General features: G+C 36.0%; 1 protein-coding gene across 2 annotated transcripts in view; it reads left to right on the forward strand.

The window, feature by feature from the left end:
• Nucleotides 1-26,633, forward strand: part of FER (FER tyrosine kinase) — a 184,143-nt gene that overhangs the window by 66,502 nt on the left and 91,008 nt on the right. For both annotated transcript variants that reach the window (XM_026865513.1, XM_026865514.1), the window contains exons 10-12: nt 5,590-5,682; nt 13,532-13,735; nt 18,563-18,685. In XM_026865513.1, the coding sequence (XP_026721314.1) occupies nt 5,590-5,682; nt 13,532-13,735; nt 18,563-18,685 (420 nt within the window). The remainder of the gene's footprint in view (nt 1-5,589; nt 5,683-13,531; nt 13,736-18,562; nt 18,686-26,633) is intronic.

Raw genomic sequence — 26,633 nt, forward strand, 5'->3', positions numbered from 1 at the left:
GTCAGCTCCAGGCGCCAGGAGCGAGGGAACTTTTTCCTTTGTGGCTTTGGTGGCGGGGAGCATCGCGAGCGAGCTGTCTGTAACCATTGTGGTATTTCTCTGTATATCTTTTGTCTTGTTTACTCTCATTGCTGTTTATTGTTGTTATCATTGCTACTGTTGTTGTTCAGATTGCTTATTACACTGTTGTATTAAATTTTCTTCTTATTTTAACCCAGGGTTTGTGCCTCACTTCCAGCCTGACTGGCTGAGGGTTGGGGAGGGGCAATGTCAACGTGGTGTCCGGTCCCGGCAGGTCCTAAACCAGCACATCTATAACAGCAAACTAAGAAAATTCATAATATTATTCCTGAGAAGGTGCTTCAAAGATAGGTGGTCTGTTCAGCTCAAATAAACAGCTCATATTTAGCCAGCAACTCATTCTGTGTGTGAGTCTGATGTTTATAGTTTAAAATAAGTAAAAATAGTATGATTCTTTATCTGATCTTCTACTTGTGATCTTTCTGAGATACTTAGTTCTGTCATAGATGAAGAAGAAAAAGCCTTTTGAGGTATGAGATTAGTCTTATTGATGAAATCAAATTGTAGACTTCAGGGACATCAGCCATGTTCTACTGTATGTTCAGCTTTTAATATATGTCAGCATTTACATCTCCTTTAATATGTACTAATACCTGTAAAACAGACTCACAAAGGTTTTGTGGTTAGTATATCCACTCATCAACAGGTAGATGTTACTGTCATAGTCTATTACATGTTTTTGAGGCTTCCCGTAAATAACTTATAATCTTCACTGCTGAAGTGACTAATGCAGAGGATTATTTTCTTTATAAAGCTTTATAAAGCTTCTTTAAAGAATTCTTGCTTACAAATCACAAAATTCCAGTCTCATGCCAGACATACAGCCTTCTAAAAGCAAATATTTCCCTTGTTCTCCCCATTATCTGAATTTGAAGCCTTAAGGTGAATGTTGTTCTGGCATCTTTTTCATCAGGAAAATCATGTCTTCAAACCAGGAATGAAGCTAACATTCATTTAATGAAAAGAACATCTTAATTGCTCTGGCAGATCCTGTCTGGTATGTCTTTTTTATCTCTTAAGTTTATTGAATGTATCATTTGCAGTAGCTACCAGGAATTTGTCCCTTCTGGTTTCACCTTTGAGCTCTTGTACTGTACTAAAACAGTTTTCATAAAAATCTGTGAATGCCAGTTCCCTAGCCAGATCTCAGAAAAGGTACTATCATGGTGGTATGTTTTAGATATCACTGATTATATTCTTCTAATTGAAATCTCCTTTTCTTCTGATGCTGTTATCTCTTTCAGTTGGAGAGTCCTCAGCATATTTATTCTAAATTTCCTATGAGCTTCTCTAATTTCCAAGCCCAAATTCAACTTACGTATCCATGCTGATGGTTTATATCTGACTCATCAGACAGTCTTTCTTTGAATGGAATAATATTGTTGATATATTTATATCACCTATATGTTAATGTCTGGCTGGTGTTTTTAACAGTATTCCATATATGCTGCATTGTCCATTGTCCCTCTTATTGCTATTCTTCCGCCTTTTGATCAGTAAAGATAGTAATACTATTTGCCTGTCCCTCAGAAGCACTAGTTCTGTTTTATCTTGGATCTCTCTTGCTTTTCCTTGCTTTTCTAATAAAGAGTATAGATTAATTTTCTTTTTTAATAATATCTAAGATACAGCCATTTTTCTGGATTTATACAGCTAAAAAGCTCTTTTGTGCTTTTACATTATGCCATTCAGTTTAAGAAAAATCTTTTGTTCTGTTGCTTAGCCTTGCTCATGTTCATTCAAAATACTACTACAAATATGATTCGTATGACCTGTCATTTTGATAGTGTCACACTTCTGAGTGTATTGTATTATTTTTCATGCACTCTAGATCTGTGGTGATTTTTTCCTGTGACAGAACTGTATGTCTGGCAAAAGGGAGATTTTTGTCCACAAGACCCTAACAGTTGTAATGCATGACCATACAAGATAAATTCTACTGGAAAATCCATTAAAATGGACAGGACCTCATGTTGCACAAGGTCCCTCAAAGTAAACACATAGTAAAAGCATAGTAAAGACAGAAGCCTGGCTTTCTGTCTATCATATATAAGATGCACCTGATAAAATGCTTAAGCAAAATAGGGAGTGCTGCACTTGTGTTTTTCAACTGGCCTGAATCCTGTTGCTCTTTTGGGTTCTAGGCTGGGTTTATGTTTTTGATAGCAGGTGAGGGGGCTACAGCGGTGGCCCCCTGTGACAAAATTCTTGAAGCACCCCCTGGCTCCAAATTGGACCCACCTCTGGCCAAGGCCAAGATAATTAATGATGTTGGCCACACCTCTGTGATAACATATTTAAGAAGGGCAACCTGAGAGGGGATTGGGACTTGTGAGGAAGAGTTATAAGAAGAACGCCTATGCAAACACTGAGGTTAATGGAAGGAAGGAGGAGGAAGTGGAGGAGGTGTGCTGGAGCAGAGAGCTCCCCTGTATCCCATGGTAAGATTGCAGGGCCGCCCACTTTCCACCATGGAGGTCACTGGAGCAGAGATTCACCTGTGGAGAACCCAACACTGGAGCAGGTGGCTGCACCTGAAGAAGTCTGTGATTCTGTGGGAATTGCCCCTGCTGTTGTAGTTCAGCATTTGGAGGGCTGCAACACGCAGGGTGACCCACATCAGAACAGCTAGGGAAACACTGCTGCATGTGAGAGGGACTCATGTCAGAGAAACTTTGTGGATAACTGTCACCTGTGAGAAGGGAATGACATGGAGCAGGAGAAGAATGCAGAGAGTGCTCCCCACCTCCTTGGAGGAAGGACCAGTATGCCGACTGAAAACCCCCGTTCCCTGCCCCTGTGGCACTGCAGGGAGGAGGCAGAGAGATCGGAAACAAAACAGCCATGGAAGAAGGGAAGGGTGAGAAGAGGAAGGTGTTTTTAAGATGTGATAATGCTTCTCACTGTCTGACTCTATCTGTTAAGTGTTATTTTTGTTAGTGTTTGTTCTTTTTCTTCCCCTAATGAGTTTATCTTTTACCCATGACTCTAATGTGTGAGCCACCCCTCCCTGTCCTGTCTTGATTTCTGAGCTTTTTGCTTCATTTTCTCATGAGCACTGGAGGGGAAGGGATGAGTGAACGGCTGCGTGGTGCTCTGTTTCCCTCTGGGCTCAAACCACTACAGGTTCTTAAACTTATTTTTTATTCTCTGCATCTTGTCAGAAGAGAAAAATGTAAAGTAAAATTAAAGAGTGCCAGAGTAGTTGTCTTCTGCTGTGACAGGTCTTGAAAAGAGCTGAGGTAATTTCTTGACTCTTAAGAAGGGAAAAGAGAACTGGAACCAAAGGTTGGTTAAGGTATATATAACTAGGAACAGGGTTTCAGCATTCCTTGTTTTGTTGGACACTGCTGTGTCCAAAATGAGTTAAGACAGAGCACTTTAATCTGATGTAGTTGTTGTCAGTCAGTTTCTCAATAAAAGAGTTATTTGTCTTTGTAAATCCTTTCCATATTATGTTAAAGTAGAAGCAGTAGTGCTTTATATTGTTTACCAAAGAGGATGACAAAATGTCCCGCTCATAAAACAGCTGTTTGTATTCCATATAGGAGTTCATCAGTCTTGCATCATTCTGGGGTAAGTAGTTGGATTTTCAGCAGTTTTGCTAGGCATACTTGTCCAATGGGTAGAAAATTCATGACGTGTTCTAAGGGCCAGTCCCAAGTCTGGTGGAGATTCATTTTGATTCACTCTGGAGAGGGATTAGAAATATGGCCAGTCCTAAAAGAGAAATACCAGTCAATACATTTTTCATAATTCTTTGTATGATGTGTTCTCATGCCACAGGTACTTTTAAACACAGTCAGAGAAATAGATTAAAAATGTTATCTAATGTCAGCATATATTTTCATACTTATCTAGCTTCTTAATGGTAAAATACAATTTATCCTGCAGTAATTCAGTCATTCCATAAAATGTTATGGCCCACAGATTAGTTTTCTTTTTCATGAAATTGGTGTGGTATAAAATTAAGGAAGTGACAAATCATGCTAATATCTGTAAAGTAAGTAATTTAAACCAAAATTAACCTGAATCAGCTAATACATTTTAGTAGCTGCCAAGCATACTACTCCATAATGCTCCCTACAGCAACCCTGATGCAGAACTCCTAATTTCTTTCCAGTGTCCTTCTCAAGACTTTAGTCAAATAGTGACATGTCTTGCAAGTTTGTCTGAAGTGAATACAGTGACTATATCACCAGCATGGTTGAGCTGGTTGGTCAAATGGCTGATACTTGTTGGAATGAGTATTGTGTGGAATTATACTGAACTTCTGAGGACACAGAGTCTCTGGTCCATGTTAGCTTCCTTCAGAAATTTTAAATAACCTAATATCCTGAGATCATCCTTTCATCTACTAAATTCTTTTCTAAATTGTGAGGGCCTTGTCTGAGAGATTCAAAATTTAATGTGGCTAGGGTGGAGATCACTTGAAAGACAGCTCTGGTGTGTATTTCATGTTATTTTTGAAAGCAGACTTAAAATAACACTCTGGCTTAACTAATAAGACCATACATACACGTGTGTGTGTGTGTGTGTGTGTGTGTGTGTGTATGTAAAGTAGATGGGCTGTTCTGGGTTGTATTCTTGTAATATTTAGGGAAAAATTTATACCTAATATACATTAAAAAAAAAATCTCCACACTGATGAATATACTATTCCCAAAGAAAACTGTTTTCCTGCAGGATCTAATGGTCCTTCTAGGGGGATATGCAGCTGGGCAATGACAAAAAAAGTACTTAAAATGTTTAAAAGATTTGTAATTTTGAAAGATTCTGTGATAACAATTTTGAGAGCTAATTGTAAGAGATTTATCAGAGATTTAAGAAATACGGAGTCTTTGGTCTAAGTGAAGTTATGAGCACCTTGGAATTCACATTGATTTATGCTGAACTAGAGGTGTGTAAAGTCTGTTTCAGTGTTCCAGTTGGAGCCATCTTCTTACAGAATTTAAAATCCAAATGGTGGCTTCACCAATGGTTTACAGTAGTGACAGAATACAAATGGATCCTATAACTTGAACTGATTGGTACTAATATTTACAATAATGTATTGTTAGAGAAGAACATGTTAATAAAAAGAAAAAAACCCTCCATATATTAAGTAAGGATAATGTATGTACATATTTTCGTTTTATTATGTGGAATTTTTTTTATTATATGTTTTCAAATCAATGTCTTTTTAAAATAATAGGCATTGTAATAGAACTGAGAATTATGTCATTTGGTTTTACGGTGTAAAAAATTTTGGTTCTCGTCATAATTAACAGTAGTGATTCTTAAAATAATTGCACAAAATATTTAAGGAATTATAGAATTTGTCAGTTGCTGAATTGATATGTATTAGCTTAATCCCACTGGTCTTGACACTTACTTGTTTCTGTCAGTAGAGGCTCAGCCTCTGTCTTTTCTTTAGATAAAATTCAGGAGTCTACATTCCACATTCTCCAATAATTCAATTGTCACACTGATCCTTGTTTTCACTGGAGATACTGCTTTTTCTCCTAGGACAAGAAGGATAAAGTCTCAAGATTTGACACTATACGTCATTCCATAGCTGGAATCATAAGGTCTCCAAAATCGATGTTGGGCTCATCATCAGTAAGTAGTATCAATAATGTAGTCTTGTACTACATTCTGTTATTTTTACAGCTTAAGTTTTTTTCTTCTGAGACATCATGCATTTCCATCTACATGGACAAGTATGGCATTAAAATAATGTTATAAAAACACAGTACTGACTGATAAGTGGGCATGATAATATTGTGGCGTAATAGTGTGTCAGAACAACTTGTTGCACTTTAGGAAGAGAAGAGCATTTGTATGTTCTTTGCAGCTCCCACACTGGTGCTTTACTTTAAGAGTACTCTTTTTCACTGAGTCTGATTTACTAGAAATACAGTTTGTTATGATATTCTGTAGTAGGTCAGATGATCATGCATGTCTTACCCATTATTGCAATAATTACATTCCCCACATTTGATATAAAAGCAGCAGTAAATAAACACAGGTCCTGATTCTGGCCAGAATAGAGTTAACTTTTCCTGGGCTAAGAGGGAGCACAGCAGGAGGACCGGGCCCAGATTGGTCACTGGACTATTCCATATCATGTGATATTATGATTAGTATATAAAGGAGCTGTGTACTGTGACATTTCCGCTGGGATTTTGGAGTCAGGGATACAGAGGATCTAAGGACCACTATACTCCAACTGAAAAGGAGATACTGGAAGCATATGAAGGGGTTCGAGCTGCTTCAGAGGTGATCGGGACTGAAGCACAGCTCCTCCTGGCTCCCCGACTCCCAGTGCTGGGCTGGAGGTTCAGAGGGAGTGCCCCCTCTACACACCATGAAACTGATGCCATGTGGAGCAAATGGATCACATTAATCACACAACAGGCTCAAATAGGGAGCTCTAGCTATCTGGAATACTGGAAGTGATCACAGATTGGCCAGAAGGCAAAGATATTGTAATGGTGCCAGGGGAAGAGGTAGCACATGCTGAAGAGGCCCCACCATATAATAAACTACTGGATAATGAGAAGCGATATGCCCTGTGTAGCGACGGGTCCTGTTGCCTTGTGGGGAAACCTCGAAGGTGGAAAGTAGCTGTATGCCCCACGTGATGGGTCGCTGAAGCTGCTGAAGGAGAAGGTGAATCGAGTCAGTTTGCAGAGATGGAAGCCATCCAGCTGGCCTTGGATATCGCTGAGCGAGAAAAGTGGCCGGTGCTCTACCTCTGTACTGACTCATGGATGGTGGCAAATGCGCTGTGGGGGTGGTTACAGCAGTGGAAACGGAGCAACTGGCAGCACAGAGGCAAACCCATCTGGGCTGCTGAATTATGGCAAAATATTGCTGCTCGAGTAGAGAATCTGGTTGTGAAAGTACGCCAGGTAAACACTCATGTACCCAAGAGCCAGGACACTGAATAGCATCAGAACAACCAACAGGCAAATCAGGCTGCCAAGATCAAGGTGTCTCAAGTAGATCTGGACTGGCAATGTAAGAGTGAACAATTTCTGGCTCGCTGGGCCCATGACTCCTCAGGCCATCAGGGAAGACATGCAACACATAAATGAGCTTATGACCAGTTACTGGCTGGTAAGCAACTGCATTGTGTATTACCTGTTTGAACTTCCTATTGTTAGTGTTGTTTTGTTACTATCACTAAACTTTTTTTTTTATTGAACCTCCAAATTCCCCCTTTTCTCTGTCCCTCCCCTATTTCATCTGGGGTGGGGGAGTGGGGCGGAAAGTAAGTGACCGGCTGCATGTTGATTGACTGCCGGCCAAGTTCAAACCACAATAACATATTATTACTACTGCTACTTCCCCAAGTACCTGTACTATTTAAGTAACTAGGTGTTATACATCTTGCTTCAGTCTCCACTGAAAATGGCTGTTGAGTATCTTTTACTTCTAGCTGGCTTTTGTTCAGTTTCCCTAATGTGAGGGATTGCCTTTTAATTACCTATTACTTGTGATCTTATCACCTGAAACATTAGCTCATAATAGCATTTTTGAGAAAACTTTAGAATGTATGAACTTTCTATTCTATGCTGCAGGATTGCATCCAAGGACCTATTAAACTTTAGTTAAGCTAAACAATATACAGGAAGTGTGTAAGAGATTACAATTGCATATAGATATAGACATAGACATAATATGTGTATATACATATACACATAAAACTAATGGAATAATAAATATGATAATGGGATAAAATTAGGACAGGAAGGCTTTTCCTATGAAAAATGTGGAATTTTCATGACATATTTGAAAAGTAATGGGAAGAACCCTGCTAAAGTATTAAAATATCCCTGGAGATAAAAAAAATCTCCAGGTTATCATGATCTTTGATTTATAAAACTTCTAACTGATGCAAAAATGCAACATTTTGTAAGCATATTAAAATGTATATTGCTGTGACTTCTGCTCTTTGCGTATGTGAGACTTAAACTTCAATTTTGTCTATTTGTTATACAACTTGTTGCAATTTTAAAAATAAAAATACTACCTAAACCTGCTTCAGAGACAAATTGGAAGAGGAAAAATTTCAAGAAGAGGGTTATGATAAAGCATTTAAAATGAAATTAGGGGATGTCAATGTGAGAATTTTCATTGGTTTTAACTGAAGTGACATTTTAAATAACGTATATCTCATTTTGATTTTCATTCCAATCTGTGTAGCTATTAATGCCGTAGAAGTTGGTGTAAACCTGGTTGTAGATACATGGCAGATAGGCTTGCTGAAGCCTTGGAATATGTTGGGAGAAGTAAGATTGGAAATGGGTCATTTGAGGCAGAAAGTAATATCTGAGTAACAAATGTCCTCTTGATTATCAAGTGAGCTTCAAAGTCAGAATATATAAACCAGTCAATTTTCAGTTGTAATTTCTGTTTTGATGTAGCTATTTTTTTGTGTTAGAAAAGATAACCATGCATATACAGTTAAAATCTGCTTCACAAATTAGTACTTAGCTCTCTATGTCATCAGATGCTTGTCTTTTTCCTGCTGATAATTACATAACCATACTTATTGCTAAATGTATAAGCTGTTAGTTAAAACTTATTATCCATCAAAATAGTATACAGTGATTATTGAAGGTATATTAATTACAAACTAATAATAATAACATACATAAAAGATTTTGTTATTTTTTTAAATAGACTAATGCAAAAAAGCATCTTGAAGCAGAGTAGGAAAAGGACCAGTACTGATCCTCCAACAGAGTATAGTCTAAAAATGTGATATTACCCACCTGTTTACATATTATGTGTTTAAAATATATTGAAACTTTAAAAGTAGAGCCATGTCTTGGTTTAAATGTAGTGCTATTCTAAAAACACTGTCCTGTGTTTAATTGGTTGAGAAGTTGAATTTTTTTTATGAATAGGTAAAAGAAATTTTTTTCTGTCATCTGAAGAAAGTCAGAGAAACCATGTACTTCAAAAGCAGCCAGGAGTTTAATTGTTAATTATGTGTTGTCACTTAATTAACACAATCAATTGTCACTTGATTTACATGTTTGCAAAATGACAAGGTGAAGTGTAATATAAAGAAAAAGTATACTTTGAAGAGAAAACATCAGGGGTTAGGGATTGATGTTACTTCTCTTGGACAGAATGCAAACCATTTTTCTGTAATAGCAAGAGACATGTTTAATCAAATGAGGACAGAAAACACAAGAAAAGGGGCAGCTTTCATGTACCTGTAATGTAGTGCTAGGAATGAACCAAATGTAGAGTGAATGAATTGCATCATGAATGCCAACTTCTGCCCTTCTGCCTAAATTTTTTGCTTGAAGCATTTGAGCTTGACACAGACATGTTATTGTTTGCAGGATAACTTTTTTATCATTTATAGGATAATAGGTGGAATTAATGTTAATTTCATATGGTATATATTATCATGTGGGAATGAGCCAGGTACACTGAGGTTAAAGGCAGGATATGCCATAGGGAATTGTCTTAAATTATCAACCTAAATTTATTGCTTTACTTTCTCACCTGTGTCTGCGCCCCTCTTAAAAATGGAGAGAGAAAATGTTTTGACAAAATGTTTTGTTTGCTGTCCTGGTTCAGCTAGGATAGGGTTAAGTTTCCCCAGCAGGGGGAAGGGATCTCCAACTGGGTTATTCATACCATGCTGAGGTCAGGTCCAGTGTGGCAGCAGGGGAAACTTTCCTTTGTGGCTTTGGTCGTGGGAAGCATGTGCGGTGGGCTGGCTGCATTCACTGCGGTATTTCTCTGTATATCTTTTGTCTTGTTTACTGTTATTGCTGTTTATTATTGTTATTATTGCTATTGTTGTTGTCCAGATTGTTTATTACACTGTTGTGTTAAATCTTTCCTTATTTCAACCCTGGAGTTTGTGCTTAACTTCCAACTCTGACCGGCTGAGGGCGGGACAACAGCAATGTGGTCTCCGGTCCCAACAGGGCTTAAACCACTATATTTGCTTAAAGATGTAAAATAAAGAAGTACTCAAAGTTTGACCTCAGAATATATGTGAAATTACAATACTAAGCAAGTTATTAGTTTAATAAAATACCGTTGCCTTTATTATTTTAATTGACAACAGTACAGGAATAATATCTCATTTTTTTGAGTTAGAAATAATACACTGCTGTTTGTTCATTTTTTCTCTTGAATAAGGGCAGTAGCTGGGAACTGCTTTATATTACTGTTGGGGAAAAACTGTTGTTTCAATGGATTTTTAAATAGGGAGAGAGAAAGTAGTTCAGAATAAGTAAAGAGGACAGTCGATGTGGAGCATGCTGAAGTGTATGAGGGCATTTCTTCTCTCAGAAGGAAAAATGTGATCAAGTGTAAAGGGCACATGCACCCCAACACCATCCCCACCCCTGCCCTGCAAATAATGTATGAGTGAAATATGGCAATAAATGGAAATCTTGAGGGGAAAAAGAAAGGGGTGAGGGTGGGGGGTGGGGGTGGGAGTGGTTAGGAGGGACAGTAGAAATTCAGCAGTGTGACTTCATTTTCTTCTGTGTGATTTTGTTAATTGTTTAATGTAAGCTTCCAGTCAAATCAACAATAAAAATCTTAGAAAATTATTTCTTCATTTAAGTTCTTCATTTAAATAAGTGCATACAAATGAGGGAGAGATCTCATCCCCCAGGTGAAACTAAAACATTGAAGCCTAGAATGCAAGCTTGTTCTTTCAGGTATATAATTAGTCATATTAAGTGACTTATTAAGTTCCTTACTGATACTTAAACACAATAGTTTTAAAGAAAAGAGATGGGTATTTTAATTTTGTGGGAGTAGGTTTTTTTCCTCTACCTTCCTTAAGGACTAACCTTTCTTGTATTTAAACAATCTAGTGCTAACTATGAAATGCAGTAGAAACATTAACACTAAGTGGTGTAAACTGAGTTGAAATCAATATTAAAATGATTATATGTCTTGCATTTGTACTGTTCTTTCTGGGCTTTCAGCTATGTTTTCTTTCATAGCCAGTCAGGGTGAATATTGTATCACACAGAAAATATATTGGAGTCAGAAGACCTGTCTATAAAAATAATGCAACTTTAGTAACACTCAAAACATGAATAATTACAACTTTTTTCATCAGAGAAACCTCTTTGGTTATTATTGCCTCATTTTGCACGACAAAAAGTAAAGGTAATGTAAGGTAGGAGACAATCAGCAAAGGATACTTTCTGGAATTTTCATTGTTTCCTTCTAAAGTAATAACTAATAGTTTAATCGAATTTTTAAAAAGGTGCAAGATTGGTGTTAGTGTCATACACAATGCCATAGTTACTGATGTCTAAAATGTTACGTAGTTCTTCCATAAACTCTTTCTCTGTCATAGACATTTAAGATGTTTTATTCTGGGATGTGATCATGATTGTCTGAGCAGTGACTCAGATTTGACCCAGTTTGAATGTAAGCAGATGTTATTATCTGGTGGCTTCCTCTTTAGTAAGCTATAAAATGAATTGCATGTCAGATTTTTTTTTTTTTTTTTTAACGTTCCTTTGTGCGGATTGAACTGTCCTTTTATCCTTAGAAACATTTCCTCTCAAGTAGAAATGTGTTTCTGTGGCAAAGCCTTTCCTACTCTGAACCCCTTAACATTTCTTGATAGCATAGCAGAGGTTTGGGTTTTCTGGTTATTCAAACTCAGCATCTTTGAACAATAAATGTTCAAGTAAATAACATTGTCTAATATTCTGAAAGCTTATTTTTCCTTTTAGGAATTTTTGAAAGAGAATGACGGTAATTTAACAGTGGTAGACAGCTCTGATATGAGGTGCATATAACTGGTGGTGAAATTGATATAAATGACTGCCTTCTTGGCCAAATAGTATCTGTTTGCTATACTGATAAACACAGTACCTTGGAGTACGTTTTTTGCTCCTAAAAACCCTGACTGTGTACTTTATGTTCAAACTGTTGTTACTTCTTACACAGTCCTTCCTAGCTCTGAATGTAATAGAGCAAAATCTGTAATAGAGCATACTTGCTCTTTCTGGTGATGAGTCTGTTAAATCTCATGTCTGAAATTATCCTTAACATAGGCCCAGGGCTCTAGATCCCAGTTTGATGTCTGAGAAAATGAGCCTCAGTCAGGCTTTTAAATATATTTTCTAGTTTTCCATCAGTATCTTGGACTAAACAAGACCTTTTGAGGTATAATTTAGAAAAGCAGCCAGGAACCCACAGGCAGAGGCATTTTTTATACCAGAAACTTTACCATGAAAGTGATGAAGAATTACAGGAATTTGGAAACAAGAAGTTTTGAGTAGATTTGCTTTCTTGGGTCTGCTTATTCACACTCTGAGAGTCTGAGATTACTCTTAGTGTTTTTCAGCTAGGTAAGTCATCTTAACCTAAATATCTCCTCAGGAAGACCTATGTGCAGATAGTCTCCACCATACCTGTAGATGTACTGTGTCAAATTTCACCCTTGCGTACATCCATGGAGTGTTTCTGTTCTCTTTCCCCATCCCCATAGGGGAAATAGTGTATCATCTTCGGTGATACAAAGCAAAAACATGGTTTTATCAGGGCAGAGCCGTAGGAGAGGTTTGTTTGATCATGCTTAACTGAGGTGTGGGTCTTCCTGCTGTTATCTCAAATGCAGTTCAGCAGGCTTGCCTGGGGCACATTCACCTATCTGTTCAGCTCGTGATACAGTATGCAGTGTTTTACTTTGTTGAGAGCTTTGCCACTCTTGGCAGTGAGAATTTCTGTGAGCTCTGGCACTCTCTAGCCATAACAAACAAATCTGAAGTGGTCATTGAACAAAATATAAGTTTTCCTCAGTGTTTTCTTAAACAATATAAGCTTGTCAAAATTAATATGTGAAATTGTAGGTTAAAACTCATTAACTTTCATTTATTGTCAGTGAAAATATTTTCTTAGAATCTTTGTGCTTTCAGAAATTCTATGCTAAAGTTCATTCAATATACCCAAGTGTATATTCTGTTCTACAGTGTAAATGGCTAGCACAGATGTCTCATAGAGCTATTAATTAATTTGGAATGCAATTGGTACATTCTGTGAAAACAGTTTATCCAATTCACATGCTTCACATAAATCACTTTCTTACGTTTTTATGTCTAAGAAGTTTCTGTCTGAATAAAGAAGTGGTTCATTTTGTACTGTTACTAATAGCATGTGTAAGAAAGAGTTGGTTGATATGGCTTAGGAAAAAGAGCAGGCCAAGTGAAAAATATAACATGTTTTTATGGACATTTCCATAAACATCTGCTTTTTATATATTAATTTTTTAGGCAATAGAAAAAAAGGTGATCAATATTCCTTTTGTGTAAATGTGAGAGTTTGATTTTGTTTATTAATAGAAATATGTAATTTAGATACAGAAATAGAAAGTGTTAGCGTGCTTTTCATGTAAAAGTGAAGTGTAAAATGTACTGTTATAGTAACATTTTCCTTCAATATTTTTCCCAAGTTCTTTGATGTGATTTCAACCACTGAGAAACCATTGGCTGATCAAGAATGGTATCATGGCGCAATTCCAAGAATAGAAGCCCAGGAGCTGTTAAAACAGCAAGGAGACTTCTTGGTGCGAGAGAGCCACGGGAAACCTGGTGAATATGTCCTTTCTGTGTTTTCAGATGGACAACGGAGACACTTTATCATACAGTATGCTGATGTACGTCACTGATATAGTACTGAATGTTTGATGTTAGGAAGTTTATGATTTCAGCTAAAAAAATTAGGATCTACATAATTTATGATGGCAAATGGCTTTATATGAAAATATGAAACTGCTGGAAATACTTATCAGTGCTGATATCAGGGGAAAAGGTCATTTTGGGAAACAAAGAGAAAATACAAAGTATGAGGTTATTCAGTGTCTTTTATCTTACATTGAAAAGCCAAGATATTTCTGTAAATGTTTTGAAGTCCAGAACTTGTTACTACTAATTTATTCATATACATTTATTTATTTTTAATTCCATTTTCATAGCTGGTGCTAATTAGGCTACTTTTAAATCAAACTGTAAAGAATCCATTGAATCTTTTCGAAAAATAGAAACATTAATGGAGGAGAAAATAATCTATGTTGGCTTTTGTACAGTTGGGAACTGAAGTCGCTGCTGCACTAGATATGCTTATGTTATTTTTAGCCCTATGGGTATTGTTTTATTCAGTATAACACAAATGGTTGTGGGTGTTGCACAGCATAAATGATTCATCCCCTTGTTGTTCTAAGTTAGGAAAAATTGATCATTTTAAAGAGTATGTTAATTTTTATATGCCTTTATCCAATGTATTTATTTGCATTCTTCTCAATGCATTACTTGTTTTTTTAATGTATATTTTTTTACCTTTCCAAATCTCAAACTCATTCAAAATACAACAGTTTTACTAGAAATTCTTATTGAAGTATGGCGTAACAGCAAATCATTTTCAGTTTTAATTCAGTAATGCTGCCAAAATGTGTTTCAGTCCCTTGTAATAAAATTTTCCACATACAGAAAAGTACACAAATTTAATCGCATAATGTTGTTTACCCTGAGGGAATTTCTGTGTCTAAATCTCCTGCTGATGCAGCATGCCTGGGGGAAATCAGTATTGTGTACCTGGTTTCTTTCTTTTTAATGAGATGAAGCGGTATTTTTCAGAGTGGTAAATTCAGAGAAGATGGAGGGCTCTTGTAGGATCAGTGACTATGGACACTTGTCCAGTTGGAGTTTTCATTAATTTTCACCTAGAATTTTCCTTGTAGAAGTGTTTTTACGTAAAGTCAGTGTTTATTTTATTTTGATTTTATGACCTTAAAGTATTTTGAAGTGTCAGAGTGCTGAATGAGAATATAAGAGCAATAAGATTACCTGTACTTAGACAGATAGAATCTTACAAGATGCTGGGAGCTCTCTGATCCTGAAACAGCAGAAATAAATGCATATCGTATACTTGGTGTGGCTGAAATAATTTTGTGTAAATCATTGTATGTGACAAGTAGATCTTCAAAAAATATGGTTTGCACTTTCAAGTCAGTTAAAATAGAGGGGGTTTTTTGTAAGTTTTACTTTTAGTGTTGACTCTTCTTTTGTATTTTTTAAGAGCTATCTTTATTTCCGTAATATCACTACTTCCTTTTAGAAATTACATTTGAAATGTAAGACGGATATTGTTTAATATTGCATAGCTTGGACGGTCCAAACATCATCAAGTCACTAGAACTGTCTGCTTGTACATTTAATTATAGGACATTATGTTCATCTACTCTTGGGATTCATTTGTGGCAGATTTTCCTGACAATGATGGAAGCTAAAACTTTTTTTCTTAAAGAAGTGCATGACTCCTTATGTACTCCTATGGAATGATTTTTCAGCATTTATTGTGTAAAAAGCATTGATTGTAAAAAGAAAAAGCTTATTAAGCTCTAGAAAGGAGTTAGTTGATGGTGGGACTGTTATGGTCATATTGCAAGAGGGATTGTTATAACGAACATTTTGGTAAGGAAGTTTGAGGAGAGTTTAGTGCAGGGTATTTGTTTACATTGGTATGAACAATGTGTAATCCGGTCTTCATGACTGGTCAGGTCACACTCTTGGATCACTGACAGGTCCCCATATGGAGACCAAGCTTGATGTTCATATACAAACTTTCTTCTGAATCAAATACTGAAGAGCGGAGTGGGACATAAACCTGTTTTAACAGGGGTCCTATAACTGCATAAATATTCTCTCTCTAGTTTTACCATTATTTTAAAGGCTAATCTTAATAAAACTATGTTTGTGATAAACAAGTTCATTGTTAAGCTTTAAGCACCAAAATTCATTGCTGCCAGTCAAGGCTACTGTTGATTTTCCCTGCTACTTATTTGATGCTCTGCTATTTTCATATTTTTGTTAGTGATCATAGAATCATAGAGCAGTTTGAATTGGAAGGGACCTTAAAGATCATCTAGTTCCACCCCCCTGCCATGGGCAGGGATACTTTCTGCTAGATCAGGTTGTTCAAAGCCCCGTCCAACCTGGCCTTGAACACTTCCAGGGAGGGGGCATCCATAGGTCCTCTGGGCAACCTGTGCCAGTGTCTCACCACCTCATAATGAAGAATTTTTTCCTTATATCTAATCTAAATGTATCCTCTTTTAGTTTAAAACAGTTACCCCTCGTCTTATCACTACACTGCCTGATAGAGTCCCTCCCCATCTTTCCTGTAGGCCCCCTTTAAGTACTGGAAGGCTCCTAGAAGGTCTTCCTGAGCCTTCTCCAGGCTGAACAACCCCACCTCTCTCAGTCTGTCCTCATAAGGCAGGTGCTCCAGCCCCCTGATGATCTTTGTGCCCACCTCTGGACCTGCTCGAGCACATATATGTCCTTCTTATTTGATGGGCCTCAGAGCTGGATACGGTACTCCAGGTGGGTTCTCACAAGAGTGGGTAGAGAGGAAGAATCACCTCTCTTGACCTGCTGGCCATGTTTCTTTTGAAGCAGCCCAGGATACAGTTGGCTTTCTAGGCTGTGAGCACACATTGCTGGCTCATAGTTTTCTATCTGCTAATACTGCCAAGTTCTCCACAGGGCTGCTCTCAATCCACTCATCACCCAGCCTGTATTTGTGCCTGGGATTTCCCTGACCCATGTACAGGACGTTACACTTGGCCTTGATGAACTTCACAAGGTTTGCATGGGCCCAGCTCTCAAGCCTGTCAGGGTCCCTCTGGGTAGCATCCCTTCCCTCCAGCATATGGACCACCCAACACCACTTGGTGTTATTGGCAAACTGGCTGAAGATGAACTCAATCCCACTGTCCATGTTTCCAACAAAGATGTTAAATGGCAGTGGTCCCAACACCGACCCCCTGAGGAACACCGCTGTCACTTCTCTGCAATTGGACACCAAGCTGTTGGCCACATCAAGTGGGACCATTGAGCCAATTCCTTATCCATTGAGTGAGCATCCATCAAATTCATGTCTCCCCAATTGAGAGATAAGGATTTCATGCAGGACAGTGCCAAAATGATGATCTTAATAGTAGTCAGGATCCAGTGTAAATGCATGGAGTCAAAGAACACAGTCTACCCTGAATGTCTTATATAAATAGCAGCAGATGGGCATGTGGCTGGGTGTGGGCTGAGGAAATAATAGGCAGTACTAGGTATTGTGCTAGGGAGACTCTTAGGACATCAGGGTTTTTTGATCCTCAGCACAGAAATATGAAGGAGTTTATTTGAAAGGAATGGGAACTAGTGTTACTGGTCTGTCAAAGTTGAATCAGTACTTAATAAGTGAATGAAGTTCGCAACAAAATAACAGAAAATTTTCAGACTATGACAACACTTTTATGGTAGAGAATGGGGAATGTTAAAAATTGGTGACGTGATCAAGCTTTACTAACAATGATAACATGTTCCATGAAGTTAATGCTTTAACCTCTAAGTAAGAGAAACTTACAGTGCATTATGCAAGGAATTTAACCCTAGGGGCTAGAAAGAAAAAAAGTCTGCATGCCAGTGGTAAGGGTTTTCATTGCCCAGTTGTGTAAATGAACTTGAATTAGTCTGTGCTTTGATTTTTTTTAATTGCAGTACTTGTTTATTGTTGCCATTGTCAGGCTGGCTTATGGCAGTTCCTCTCTTGTGGGAAGAGTTCTCTAAATGTGGATGTGAGTCTTGTATAGGCACAAGACTTTATCCTGTGTCCCAATCAGGTGTATTATATAATTTAAGACATTCAGAAAGATGAAATAAATGTTTTTTTATATTGTTTCCCCTGTCAAGTGTGTGGTCAAAGATAAGCAATAAAAATACATTTTTTTTCCCCTTAACATCTGAAAGAATTATATGTCATAGCAGTCATTGCTAAGAAAATGTTACATGCGTCTGAGAAAATATTAGGAGATTTATTTGTTTCCATTGTGTTCAATTATCTATATAAAAGGAAATAAATTCATGAAGTAGGGAGAGAAGGAATTTTGTCTCGCCCAACTTCTCTATGAATCATAGGCATAACCTGCCTTTGTTTTTAGCTCTGTGACAGGGATTTATTAATTTATCAAACGTTGTAAATGCAGTAGGATATGAGTAAGATAGTGTTACTTATCTGTTGGTTATTTTATTGTCAGATGTTTATTTTTTAGTTGGTTTTCTGTAATTCTTATTACTTTAATTAAGTTAGTGGGGTTTTTTTCTGGTTTAGAATATTTTTAATGCACTCTATCAGAGTTTTTGGTTTAACTGTCCTATCTTTAAATTAAGAGTTTAAATAAATGGCTATTTTAACATGTTGCCTTAAGTGAGTGATTTTGCATTTATTAAATTTTGCATTTATGAGTTTATCCTCTTCCTAACTATCATTCCATTTAATTCAATAGAAATGTTATTAAAAAGATTAGGAAAAATCTAATGCTATAAAAGTTAACGTTATTTTGTTACTAGTGAGGGAAGTGATGCATTTTTATAGTTTCTTTTTCAAAATACTGCTTGTAGAGGAACAATTATTTCCTTTTACCTCCATACAGAATCAGTATCGTTTTGAAGGAACTGGGTTTCCAACTATTCCTCAGCTCATAGAACATCATTACACAACAAAGCAAGTTATTACAAAGAAATCAGGTGTTGTTCTCCTGAATCCTGTTGTTAAGGTAATGCATACATTCCAAGAACTCTTGAGAAGAATTGGAGGGGGGGCGTACTGTTATTTATAATATATTTGCATGCAGCTTCTCTGAAGAATTTTTATTCTTGCTCATTTTGTCACTCTTTTTTTCTGAGCTTTTTCAACCTTCTTTGCTCTGTGCAACACAATCCTTTAAAATAACACTCCCATCCTGATTCTTATAATAAATATTTACTATTTTGAAAGAATGGCATTCATCATCTCACAGAATATCCTATTTTTCTTTTTGGTTTTCCATTTGGATTTCACTACTAAGTAATTGAAAGTAGTAGTTCACAGCTCATAAAGTTGTAATGAAGAAATTTTTTTGATAAAATGGTGTTCTCAAGTGGTAAAGTTCTCATGAAATCTGGAAAAATTATGACAACTCCATTTTGTCTCTATTTTATATCTCAGCAATAAGTTATACAGACATGGTAAATGTTACTGTCATTCCAGAATCATTAAAAACTGAAATAAAAATTACCCTTTTAATCAGTAAGCTATTGCAGAAAGTCTTTCTGGAGGGAAGCAAAAGGGATGGATATATTAAAGTATATCACTGCTTAGAAAGCTTAAGAATATCCTTGGCTTCTTCCAGTAGTACTGCAGTTCATGTCTACTTAGTTGATAATTAATTCAGAAGACAAATCTTTTCCATTTAAATCATTCATTTTAGCTATAAGCCATTTGTTCTTGATTTTTTAAGAAAAGACTAGTTTCAAGCTTGTAAAGCACCTGCTGTGTTCTACAAAACTTCAGGAAGCATAACAGTGTTATTTCAGAGCTAGTTTCCTACTCTAAGGTCTTAGTTCTTTTCCACTAATAATTGTAAGAAATTAAAGCATATTTCATTTTTCAAAAATTAATGTGATTTGTTTGCATTTATCTGTGCTTACCTATTTTATTTAATTTTAAAATTTGAAGAATAAGGCTTTGTAAATTCACATTTTAGGTTAATGTTGTGCTGATTACCAAATTAACACTTTATTGAATATAAAATGCTGCTTACATTCATTGTAGAATATACAAGAAAGTATAGAAAATTATTTTTGATGTATGAATAAATGTATTTTGATGTAAATTGTTTAAGCTAAAAATACAGAACTGTCAAACTGTCCTGGTTCAGCTAGGATAGGGTTAAGTTTCCCTAGCAGAGAGGGGGAAGGGATCTCCAGCCAGGTTATTCATACCATGCTGATGTCAGATCCCGGTGGCAACTTTCCTTTGTGGCTTTGGTCGTGGGAAGCACGGGGGCTGTCTGTATCCATTGCGGTATTTCTCTGTATATCTTTTGTCTAGTTTACTGTTATTACTGTTTATTGTTGTTATCATTGCTACTGTCGTTGTTCAGATTGCTTATTATACTGTTGTATTAAATTTCTTCTTATTTTAACCCGGGGTTTGTGCCCTACTTGTGTCCAAGGGTGGGGGAGGGACAATGGCAATATGGTCTCCTGTCCTGGCAGGGCCTAAACCAATACACAAACTCAGAATGGAATCTTTTTATATATTTTTACAAATTTTTGTCTTTTACAATACAATATCAGTTTTAAATGATTAATGCTCTTTCTGCCCTTGTGTAATGTACATACTGTGAAGAGCAGCACTGTTTTAGTAAATGTAAAACCATAGTGCAGTATATTACTACATACTAAACGATAACAGGACTTACTCTTAGATATTCTCTGTAAGGTTAAACAGGAAAACATAATCTGGAAAACATTCTCTTAATTTTCTGCTGTTTACTTGAAAGACAGGGAGCTCCGTATTCCTGACATTTCTGTTTCATTTTGCTTTTTTTATATAAAGATTTTTAATTAATTCATAGTTTTGTGTGACTGTGTATAGTTAAATAATTTTTCTGGTACCTATACTGTGGAAGAAATACAGTCCCAAATGACCTTCCTGATCACTTCTCCATTACTATACTTCTTCTCATGGTCTTTGAGGTGTAAATGCACATAGGGATACTCTAAATCCCTTGATGTAGGTATGTATGATTGTGTGGTGAGTCTTTCCAGGACTTGAATCCATACCACTACCACTACATTCAAATGTATCATAACCTCCTTACAAAATACTGGAGGACAATTTTAAAGACAGACTTAGCTTTTCTACTGTCACTGGCTGCAAAGTCAGTTTTTTGGTTTCCTTATTTTCAGGGGGAAAATAAAGTGGGCCTACTCCTCTCTGGACTTGTTGACTTGAGGTAGGCTTAGCATTAATTAAAATTGTTGGAAATACTAGTATTTCCTCCAGGATCATGCTAGTTTGATGACCAGTTGGTAGCTAATTTGTGCTACAGTGCAAAAGTACTTTGACTACCAAGGTATCCCAAAGTGTTGCAAGTAATTAGCATCTATCCATAAAATCCAGTTACCCAGGCTCCATTTATTTCATCATATGGCTGACTTTTTGCTGGTGTGCATCAGTCTTAATATTCAAGAGTATTTCCTTTATGGTTGATGAACTTTTCGACTTTCATTCTGAGAGGTTACATGAAGTAATGGAAAGGACATCCATGGTAATACTGACTGTCTAAGAAGAGTATTGGGTTACAGGAAACTTTATTGCATAGGTTTTAAAAATATATATATATTACATATATTGTATGTAGATTTTCAAGAATTTATGAACTATGATCTGAGGATCTGATCGCTACTTACACTTTGTGTGAACTAAACAGAATGTGTAGTGTAGTTAGTGCTTGTGTGTAGTGTAGATAGTGCTTCATGACCAGCAATTTGAACCAAATAAGACAGTATTGAAAAGTGTGTTAGCTAGATGATGCAAATTACTGCTTTAGAGCAGGTGTTTCAAAAAATACTGAAATAGTTTTGGAGTACCTTTCAGTTTGAGCTATGATTTTATGATGATTTTAGTTCTCCTATCTAATCAAAAGTAGTCACTGGATAATTTTTTTTCAGAACTAAGAAAAATAGTGTTGTGAGCTTTCCTTTTATATTTGCATGTAGCTGTGGCTTTCATGTAGAGAAGTGGAGATGTAGTAAGTTATTTTCAGAAATAGCATATGTACTCTGACATGTAGTGTTGGGTGTATTTTATGCATCATGTGCTATTATCAGAATATCTTTGGTCATTTCCTTAGAATTCGTTTCGCATCTGCAAAGACTTTCTTTATTTGTATTGTAGCTGCAAAGCAGTCTCTGACATTTCATGCAATCTTTAATCTTTTTATGCAAATTCCTGTCCCTGTAGTAAGGTTTGTAGAAAGGGAAAGTCAAATATGACAGAGAACAGAAAAAAAAAAAAAAAAAAAAAAAAAGCTACGTAATTTGGTTTTGCTTTCCTTCCTTTCCGCAGTCATTCATCCTCCTTTACCATATTAGTAAAATTAGTGTTCACTTTTTGTGATGTTGCCCTTGAAAGGAACAGTCTTAATTGTGTCAAAAAAGGCCTATCCCATGTCCCATTTCATGTAGACCAAATCTGCCTGCTTGGCATTTTAATGATACTCTAATAACAGAATTTAAATTAGAAAAACTAAAGCCATTAAAAAGATATCTGCAACTGATTTCTTTAATGGAAAAGTCTCATATTTATTTAGAACAGTTTTTTAAAAAGTCACGTTATATTCTTCAATTTATTATTGATGGAATGACTGGTACATAAAGTCCCTGAGTAAGCTCAATATATACCCAAGGACTTTATTAGTAGAAATGCAATTTTAGTTGTTAGAAAGTTAAAATACATTGAATACATCTTTAACTTCATGTAAAAAAAAAAAAAAAGTACATTTTTTACATTTTAGAAATCTGTATTAAGTTGTGGCTATGCTTCATTTTGTCTGATAGAAAAGAGAATCATCAAGGAAATAAGGAATATAATTTTTATTTGGATACATCTGCATTGTTTTTGCTTGGATCAGAAATATAACTTTGAAGCAAATCTGCCAAGTGCCACTTAGGATTGTATGTTTCCATTATTGAGCAGTCTCCAGGGATTCAGACTTTACTACTTTCATCCAAAACAAAGTAGGAAGATACACAACTGATGATGGGAGGGTGTTCAGTCTTCAGAACGAGGAAAGATCTAGTCTGAAATAATGCTTTTTCCCCCCAAAAAAATATGTTTCAGGTCCTCAGCACCAACTGTTTAATTCTGGAGACCTGCTGCTATTTCACTAGTGCTAATTAGTACTAGACTTTGGATCCTCTCTAGTAAATGCAATTTCTGAGCTCATGGAAACAAATTAACTGCTACTTTGTCAAATGAGTTAGGCTACATATTGATTGCCATTAACTTTCACTTTAAATTCTGGATCTATTTTGATGTGACAGAGATGCCTGTGATATTGCCTCAAACAGTTTCTGTACATGGGAAAAAAAGTTTAAAAGGAAAAAAGGTGTATTTCATAGTAGTGGTTCTAGTGTTGATGAGTAAATCTGCGAATTACATGAGAATCTGTGTGGATCATGCTGTTTTGCAAGATGTGAGTATGTTAATGAGTGGAACGAGAAGAAATCATGAAGAAATATAAATTTAAGTGAGAACATAAAGGTAATTCTTTTCATGAAAATGCACTCATAAAAATCTGACATTACCCCATTTTTTCAGAATTTGAGCTCAGCTTTCAAAGACAGAAAGCATAAACAATGTCTGCTCCATGTTTCAGCTTCTTACTAGTATCACAGCACTAATACCATCTTCTTTAGCAATTAGTTAACATACACTTATCGATGCAAAGCTAACCAATATTTGTTTCCTGTCTTTTGTTCTCCCCTTAGTGTTGTTTGGTTTTGCAGGTGTTTTGTTTGATTTTGCATTATTTTGCAAAACCAAATTGAAGTTCACTGTTGTGGACAACAAGTGTGCTCATGGTACAGGTAGTGTGTGTTTCTCAGGCTAGCAAGGCAGACATGGAGGAATTGAACAAGGTTGCTGAATAACCTCACTTTCAGGCAAGCAATCTTAGGCCTAGTGAGAGAATTTGGAAAGAAACAGAGAGACTTAGCAAGGAGACTTTCAAGTTTATCAAAAGTCCTGTCACTTGATTAGATCTTGTGACAGGAATGAATTAAGATGCTGAAAAGGGAAACGAACTGCAGTAATGATGCTACCTTTTGGGAAGATCATGTTGCATTTGTTCAACCTGAGGACAACTCTGCAGGAGCAGAAATCTCAAATGAAAGGAACTATAGCAGCAAGCAATTCAGTTATTGCAATTTTACTTAGGCTAGATTTGTAGCTCTAGATTGAAGCCCACTGTGAATTACCTGCATGGTACCCATACATCTGGCGAGGCTCGTAGGAATGCCAAGAAGCACCTGATGGTCATGGTCTCTGTGTGTTGATTTTTGCCCCAATGCTGTAATTCTCATGAGCTTGATTAAAGTGATACATGCATTTTTAAATGTTAAAATATATCTTTTATTTTTCTCTAAGGAAATTAAATCCACAATGAGAAATGAGAATTTATAATATGTAAAAGATGTACTTAGAGAAAATTATTGTATTTATTGCATAAGCATAAAATGACTCTTTTGCCACTTAATTACTATTCAGTGTTATGGTCACACAGAAGGCCTGTGATTCATATGTCAGGGAAACTGGCAGTATTTTTAAAGAAGAGTTTAGGCAAATTTTCAAAAGGTTCTTTAGTTTAATTCTGGAAGCTGAAGAAAAGCCTGTAGCTATTCATATTTGTTAACAGAGTTTCCTATCTTAATATTAGAGATGCATTTCAGTTATGTTCTTATGTCCTCAAAATTTAGAGGTGTTACAGGATTTGTTTTTAAAGGTTGGGGTTTTTTTTTAGCAGAGAGGGTTGCAATAATTCTGTCAGGTAACATCTTCCATAATGGTGTCCTGTACTTCTGAAGGCATTGAATCCGAATGAGAAAAGGGGAAAAGGAGAATAATTTTCAATTTGTGCTAACAGGGTATGAAATGAAATTTATGTATAACTCCAGGTATCTTGAATAATTTTTAAAATTTAGAGGATTTTTTTCTCAAAAATTCTCTTAAAAATATGTTGCAATAACAGAGGCACAGAAGGCTACCTGAACAAAGAGTAACAACGATTGTTTTATATCCAGTGATCAAAGTTTTCTGTAGCTTTTTTCTAAAGGCCATGGCATTAAAAATCTGCTCTAATATTTCTGGTTCAATATTTTCTTTATGGTATTTCTTTCCATGATCAGATTTAGAATAAAATTGGAAGATAACACTCTTAAAAGGGTGTATCCATTAGCTTATGCTCAAACAGAGAAAAAAGTGTTTTTTTATGAAGTATATGAATTTCATTTTAGCAAACAAAGTGTCATTTTTGAGAAATCAATCTCTTAAAGAAAGATCTCTGTCCTAGAAATATTAAATGAGCACCTTGGTTGCATGCGCATTCCTGGTTTCTGTACATTCATATAAAAAATTAGAGAGTGACATATTGCTATGTGGGGTATAAATTAAGCAGAAGGAATTATCTTGAGCACGACTGAAACATTAAGAGGTGAGAAAAAGAACCAAATTTTATGAAACAGGAGATGGAATTAAGCCATTCTTAATAAAAAAATTTTAAAGTATGTTTTTAGGAGGGAAAAAAAAGTAATAAATGGAAGATTTTAGAGGAAGGGATTTTGGACAAAAGCTGTTAACTAGAATAATAGTCTACTTCAAGTAATGATTCCTTCAGCAAAGGTTATTTGGATTTACCAGACTTCATTGCTAACATTTTGAATATACACGTGAAAATCAAATGACTGACTGTTCTGTAGTATCCTGACTGCGAGTCACGCCCTTATGGAACACTTGTAGAAACTGGGGCTTTGCACTGTGGCTTTTCAGTGTCTTTATCAGAAGCTTTATAATCAGACATCAATATAGCACAATAATAAAATTTTATTAGAAATGGGTAGGATTGCAGTAGTAAATTGCTTTTTTTATTAATTCTGACTACTTCTCCAGATTTGGAATTCCAATATTATATAATAATTACATTTTATAACATTGTGAGTTGAAGCCTTTATGTAGGCCTCTAATTATATTGTTTTCTACTGGTGTTGTCAGTGTGACTAATACAGGTAATGTTTTGAAGGATATGCCTGACAAGTATACAAACTTACTTTCATGTAGGCTCTCACAGTCCAAAAACCAGCATAGATAAGAGTAAGAATCAGAATTTGTGCTCTTAAATACCTTTGTAGCATTGTAGTTACACACGGTGAGATACTGTGAAGTAGCTTGTGATTGCCTCTAAGTTTAAGTGGAACAAAATGTTAAAAAGGAGTGAAATGTAGTAAAGAACAACCAGGGAGAGTGAACTTCTATTGGTTATCAGTGAATTACAAGTCAAAGCTACTGCAGATTTTAAAATAGTAACGGGATTGACTGTCACTTTTACTACAATAATAGTGCAGCAGAAATTCATAGAGCATATTTCCTCTCTCTAAGGAAAATAAGCTAATTGGTGTGTTGTCTTTATATGTGTTTTACCACAGGTGAATAATAGCATATGGTCTACGCACACATTGTCCACATTGTGCAAATTATTCTGGGTGAAAGAAGAAACCTTATTCCTTAGAGTTTTGAAACATCTTTTTATTTAGAGGCTCAAAAGAATGTCCAAGAAATGTTTCTGATGATGAAGAGTTGATTAATATGGACAGATTCTTTCTACAAATCAGCTGAAGATGTACATAGTATGCAAGCTAGGCTTTTTTGCTTTTGTTTTCCTTTCATAGCATGACCAGAAGATACCAGGAAAACACAGAATTGATGACAAAGGTGGTAATAAGGAATGTAGCATGGGGTTTGATTCCATTTTATTTTTTCAGGCTGTTTTGTCATTAAGTATTTGCCTTTCTTATCTGTTCTTTTTTGTTACAAGATGGCTTCATCTATGTAGATAACATCATGTAGATACTTAAGCTTAGGAAAAGAAAAGGAGTCTTAATGTAGCTACAAATTTCAAA

This window comes from Athene cunicularia (assembly GCF_003259725.1).
Source record: "Athene cunicularia isolate RWA chromosome Z unlocalized genomic scaffold, athCun1 chrZ_part1, whole genome shotgun sequence".
NCBI classification, from domain to species: domain Eukaryota; kingdom Metazoa; phylum Chordata; class Aves; order Strigiformes; family Strigidae; genus Athene; species Athene cunicularia.